At 43.3% G+C, this 6,137-nt stretch overlaps 1 protein-coding gene across 1 annotated transcript; it reads left to right on the forward strand.

Annotated features, from left to right (window-relative positions):
• Window positions 1–75: 75 nt before the first annotated feature.
• hsp90aa1.2 (heat shock protein 90, alpha (cytosolic), class A member 1, tandem duplicate 2) lies at window positions 76–5,046 on the forward strand. Its single transcript, XM_026341624.1, has 11 exons — window positions 76–254; window positions 1,279–1,428; window positions 1,583–1,949; window positions 2,079–2,212; window positions 2,325–2,648; window positions 2,750–2,915; window positions 3,083–3,273; window positions 3,513–3,660; window positions 3,788–4,056; window positions 4,169–4,502; window positions 4,606–5,046. The coding sequence occupies exons 2-11, from the start codon at window positions 1,279–1,281 to the stop codon at window positions 4,716–4,718; spliced, it is 2,196 nt and encodes a 731-aa protein (XP_026197409.1). The 5' UTR covers window positions 76–254; the 3' UTR covers window positions 4,719–5,046.
• Window positions 5,047–6,137: the final 1,091 nt, after the last annotated feature.

A 6,137-nucleotide genomic window follows, 5' to 3' on the forward strand; every position in this document is an offset into this window, starting at 1 on the left:
TCACCCAATAGACTAGAGAGGCGTATGGCCACGCAGTTGATTGGCAGTCCGCCGATCCTATCAGCGACCGACATCGAGCTGCTGATTCCAGACGGTTCTGGAAGCTCCGGTCAGGATTTCTCGAACACTCGGTTAGGGTACAAAACCAGCCCCGCTCCCGGTGTCCGCCAGTGATCCGACCAGCCGGTTGACTGGCACAGAGAGAGGACCGACACTAACTTCTCAGCGGCGACTACGAACCACTGCGGACCAAGGTAAATGAATGAAACGAGCCCGTCTATGATGCGCTTACAGCGGAGGAACCGACTGATGAACAGAACGCTGCACTCGCTGACACTCGTTTTACGTAACGCTAGCTATTTTGTAATACAGCAAGCTAACGCAAAAATGGGACGTTTTAGGATGTGGAAACAATGTTATTCTGATATAGCTTGTTAAGAAAATGTCAAACAGTTAAGTGGATGCAGCCATGCTTATAGTTAGTGTCATTACGCTGTTTTAATCTGTTTAGAGGATTATAATAACCATATGTCGTTTTGAGGGGATTTGACATCACGGACATAACGTTATACAAGTAATGAGAGATGGGTTTATCTGGTTATTCGCCTTGTTGGTACATTTCTACAACTTTTCCCAGTATTTTCTTATCACATCCAACTCAAATGAACGTAACCGTAGCCTTTCTTAAAGCAGTGAGACAGCAAGCCACATGCTGCATCCGCGGTGCGGATTACAAAACGTGAATCGTCCTAATCAGTGCAGCTTATTTCAGATTTCCCGAGCAACGATACTGCTCTTAAAGAGTCTCTCCTCCTCTGTTGTCACGGTGGATCTGGTGAGATCTTAGCGTTAACGTTGCAGGGCGTTCATTCACCATCCTCCAGAGGAGGAGCGTCCGATTCCCATGGAAACTGCTGGAGAGTTCTATCCGCCTCCTGGTACCTTCTAGAAACTTGCATTGCGACAGGGACGCCGGCAGGGGGCGTCGTTTCTACTCCATGTGCTGCAGCCAATCCACAGACCAATGAAATTGATTAGGATCACAGGTCCAGTGGATGGCTGTGAAGCTGCAAGAATGGCAAGAGAGCTATTAGAACTACCTGGTATTAACAGAATAAAAAGAGTGCAATGTTGCTGGCAATAGCAAAGCAGTCAGCTCTCTAATCTTAGTTGATAACTATGCAGGCATGTGCATATTGTACTTAAGGAAGCCTTGCTGCTAAGTGATGGGACACTTAAATTATTTTGTATTTAATCCATGATTTCCTCTCTCCTTAGATGCCTGAGGCACACGACCAACCAATGGAGGAGGAGGCAGAGACCTTTGCATTCCAGGCTGAGATTGCTCAGCTGATGTCCCTGATTATCAACACTTTCTATTCCAACAAAGAGATCTTCCTTAGAGAGCTCATCTCCAACTCCTCAGATGTAAGTTTGTTATAGTATTACACGTGTCTATTGAGTTTTAAGGAAAGTTGTATCATATGCTGTGACTGTAATACACAATAAAATGCTAGTGGTCCAGGCATAAATTAAAAATTTAGCTAGAACCTTTCACTAATGTTTCTTTTTGTTTTCCCAGGCCCTCGACAAGATCCGCTATGAGAGTCTCACTGATCCCTCTAAGCTAGAGACTGGAAAGGACCTCAAAATTGAAATAATTCCTAACAAACAGGAACGCACTCTAACCTTGATTGACACAGGTATCGGCATGACCAAGGCTGACCTAATCAACAACCTTGGCACAATCGCAAAGTCTGGCACCAAGGCTTTCATGGAGGCTCTGCAGGCTGGAGCTGACATCTCCATGATCGGTCAGTTTGGTGTCGGTTTCTACTCTGCCTACCTGGTGGCTGAGAAGGTGACAGTGGTCACCAAGCACAATGATGATGAACAGTATGCCTGGGAATCGTCTGCTGGAGGCTCATTCACAGTGAAGGTGGATAACTGTAAGTAATGTGACCCTGTTTTGCGGTTATTAAACAATTAAGCTCCATTGTGACATGAATGCCTTTAGAGAGTTACTAAGATTGTCAGGGACCTTGCCTTGATTCATGTTTTCTTTTTTACTTGCACAGCTGAGCCAATGGGGCGTGGCACTAAGGTGATCCTGCACCTGAAAGAGGACCAGACAGAATACCTCGAGGAAAGAAGAGTCAAAGAGATTGTGAAGAAGCACTCACAGTTCATTGGCTACCCCATTACACTCTTTGTAAGTACTTATTTAATTTGTGCAATAAATTGTCACATTAGTTCATATTAACCAACCTGGGTTCATGTAGCTGCAAAATCATGGGAAGTGACTGAATTTAATTATTCTTCAGGTGGAGAAAGAGCGTGACAAGGAAGTGAGTGATGATGAGGCAGAGGAGGAGGAGAAGGAAAAAGACAAGGACAAGGATGAGGAAGAGAAGGACGAGGACAAGCCTGAGATTGAGGATGTTGGGTCAGATGAGGAACAAGACCATGAGAAGTCTTCAGAGAAGAAAAAGAAGAAGAAGAAGATTAAGGAGAAGTATATTGATGAGGAGGAGCTAAACAAGACCAAACCTCTGTGGACCCGTAACCCTGATGACATCACTAATGAGGAGTATGGAGAGTTCTACAAGAGTCTTACTAATGACTGGGAGGACCACCTGGCTGTCAAGGTTGGTCTCTTGTTTGTGTTTTTTTTTTATGTTGTATGTCAATACAAGAAATTTCATGAAATGTGAAAACTAACCTTGAAATGAACATGTTTCTTCCACAGCACTTTTCCGTAGAGGGTCAGCTGGAGTTCCGTGCCCTGCTCTTTGTGCCGCGCCGCGCTCCGTTTGACCTCTTTGAGAACAAGAAGAAAAAGAACAACATTAAGCTGTATGTGCGCAGAGTCTTCATCATGGACAACTGCGATGAGCTCATCCCCGAATATCTCAGTGAGTATTAATCCAGCCTAAGTGTGGAATTCCTGATCTGATTTTTGACTTTAGACAAATAGAAGCAGTTTGTGGTGTCTGTGGCTTTTAAATTTGAATAATAAAGATAAAGGAACCAAGTAATCAAATGTCAGTTTTGTTTAATGTGTCAATCTTTGTTTACTCAGATTTTATCAAGGGCGTGGTGGACTCTGAGGATCTGCCTCTGAACATCTCCAGAGAGATGCTGCAGCAGAGCAAAATCCTGAAGGTCATCCGCAAGAACCTGGTCAAGAAGTGCCTGGAACTTTTTACAGAACTGTCTGAGGACAAGGACAACTACAAGAAGTACTACGAGCAGTTCTCAAAGAATATCAAGGTTAGTGTTCTCTCCTTGTACTGTGCAAGCCGTGAGCTTTCCTAATATTGCCTCACTCCAACCTTTGGCAGCCACATTGTGTTAAGGCCTTGCACGCTGATTTGATACAATGTTGATCATCAGAAATTACTCGGTCTCGGTTCTGGGAAGTTATTTCAGCCTTTTTTCTCATGACCTTTTTAGCAAAAGGTGCAAAATGCAACTGCATGTTACTGACAGTTGAATGCTTTGTTTTTCAGCTTGGCATCCATGAAGACTCCCAGAACAGGAAGAAACTGTCTGAGCTGCTGCGATACTACACCTCAGCATCTGGAGATGAGATGGTTTCCCTGAAGGACTATGTTACACGCATGAAGGACAACCAGAAACACATCTACTACATCACTGGTAAGTATCCTAACCTTTAAACCATCGATGATAATCAAAGCCTTTTAAATTAAAGAGTAATACAAAGTGAGTCAGTGAATGTGCTTCTGGATATTACTTTAGTGACATTCCAACACTTGTATTATAGGTGAGACCAAAGACCAGGTGGCCAACTCTGCCTTTGTGGAGCGCCTTCGCAAAGCCGGCCTGGAGGTCATCTACATGATTGAGCCGATTGATGAGTACTGTGTCCAGCAGCTGAAGGAGTTTGAGGGCAAGAACCTGGTGTCAGTGACCAAAGAAGGGCTGGAGCTGCCTGAGGATGAAGAAGAGAAGAAGAAGCAGGAGGAGAAGAAGGCTCAGTTTGAGAACCTGTGCAAGATCATGAAGGACATCTTGGAGAAGAAGGTGGAAAAGGTGAGCACATAAATAAATTAAACAAGACTGAATGAACCCATGAGGTGTTCAACTTTTTATTGAGCGGGTCTTTAAAGCAGAAGATGGTAATAACTCTCATTTACCTTTACAGGTCACAGTCTCCAACCGCCTGGTCTCTTCTCCCTGCTGCATCGTCACCAGCACGTACGGCTGGACGGCCAACATGGAGAGGATCATGAAGGCCCAGGCCCTGAGAGATAACTCCACTATGGGCTACATGGCTGCTAAAAAGCATCTTGAGATCAACCCTGACCACCCCATTGTAGAGACTCTGAGGCAGAAGGCAGAGGCTGACAAGAATGACAAGTCTGTGAAGGACCTGGTCATCCTGCTCTTTGAGACCGCCCTGCTCTCCTCAGGATTTACATTGGATGACCCCCAGACCCACTCCAATCGCATCTACAGAATGATCAAGCTAGGTCTAGGTGAGTATCTGTTTTGTTACTCAGTGTTGACAATGGCATAAACTTATATAGATTAGCGATGTACTTTAAACATCAGTCACTCACAATCCTCTTCTTCTTGTAGGTATTGATGAAGATGATGTGACGTCAGATGATACCACCTCTGCACCCACTGAGGAAATGCCCCCTCTTGAAGGTGACGACGATGATACATCCAGGATGGAGGAAGTGGACTAAGCTTGTTTATAATGCCTGCTAGTGTTCAGAAGTAGCGTTCTATAAATTTTCAAGTTTAATGTTGTAAATGAGCCTGGAATGTCTCTCCCTCATCACCTCACTGAAAAAGTTCACTTTACCACCCACCCCCTCTTTGCATTGACTGGATGCAGTGCAGATTCAATTTCCATTAGAACTTGATTTTTTAAGTTGTCATATTTTGTATCTTCAGTTTGACCAATGCGTTTTATTTTGTATTTGACATTCCAATGTTCTTTGTGTGTTCTTTAACTGTAAATATATGAAAATTAATACTGTTATTTGGAACGGTGGGACTCAAATAAAGGTTTACCACATTAATAACTCCAGTTTTGATCTTCCTAACAAACCTTCTGATAGGAAATTAGTTTTCTACTCATTAGTGTCAAGTGCCAGCAGTCAACTAGAATTTATGTAGCAATAGTAATATTGCGAACAGTAAGATTTTATTATAGATTATGTCCTCTACAGAGGAGAAAGGTAAGATTAAATGTATTGGTGGGAGAGAGACAGTAGGGAAGTAAGGGGAAGACTAAATACAATTATGTACTTTGACCTGAGGGTTAACTTCAGAAGTGACTAGAATAGGGGGGGACTGCAAATGCATGCTAAAGGATGACTTGAGGTGGGCAAACATGAATTACAATATTCATATAATTACCTTCCTGTAAAAACACAGAATGTGTTTTAATGTGTGGTACAGCATGGTGTGTGGAGGGTATAGTAGGTGTTCAGGGTTTAATGCTGTCCAGATGGACAACATGCTGAGACGGTCAAAGTCATCAATGAGGGGCAACTGGACAACTGTTTCAGTATCATGTTGTGGGAGTAGACTTTTTCATATAAGCCATTAAAGTGGAAACAGGCTTAACTATTAGAAAGAAAACTAAGGTTGGGGATGGATAGATGTTGCCGGGTGAATATGGGCTGTGCTCTGGTTTTGAGGAAAGGAGTCAAAGTGATAAGGCTGAGGACAGGAGAGACTTAGCTGGAGAGTTTTGTTTCCCAGTGATGAAGATGCAGATTGTTAAAAAGCAGGCTGGAAGAAATGGGGTCCTGAGGTCTGGTTATAACTTTCCTTCCAGTCATGATGTGGGAAAGATAACTGTCAGAGAGTTTAAGTTGTAAAGAGGTGGTGCATGTTTTTCTTTGGCAGAGAGATGGTTAGAGATGTCAGGGTCATGGCTGTAGATGGCCGAACAGATTGGGCCGATGAATACCCCCATGTTTGAAGGCGTATGAGCAGTAATATTATTTATTTTTCTTTAAAAGTAAGCACACTAAGAGTCAGTGATGTTCCAGTAGATGGCAGCAAAGCAACATTAGACACATCAGTTCAAATATTCTAGAAACTTGTGCGGTATAGGGGTGTTACCAGCCAGATAGAGACAGAATTCAGTG

The sequence above is a fragment of the Anabas testudineus genome, chromosome 24 (assembly GCF_900324465.2).
Source record: "Anabas testudineus chromosome 24, fAnaTes1.2, whole genome shotgun sequence".
In the NCBI taxonomy this organism is placed as follows: Eukaryota; Metazoa; Chordata; class Actinopteri; order Anabantiformes; family Anabantidae; genus Anabas; species Anabas testudineus.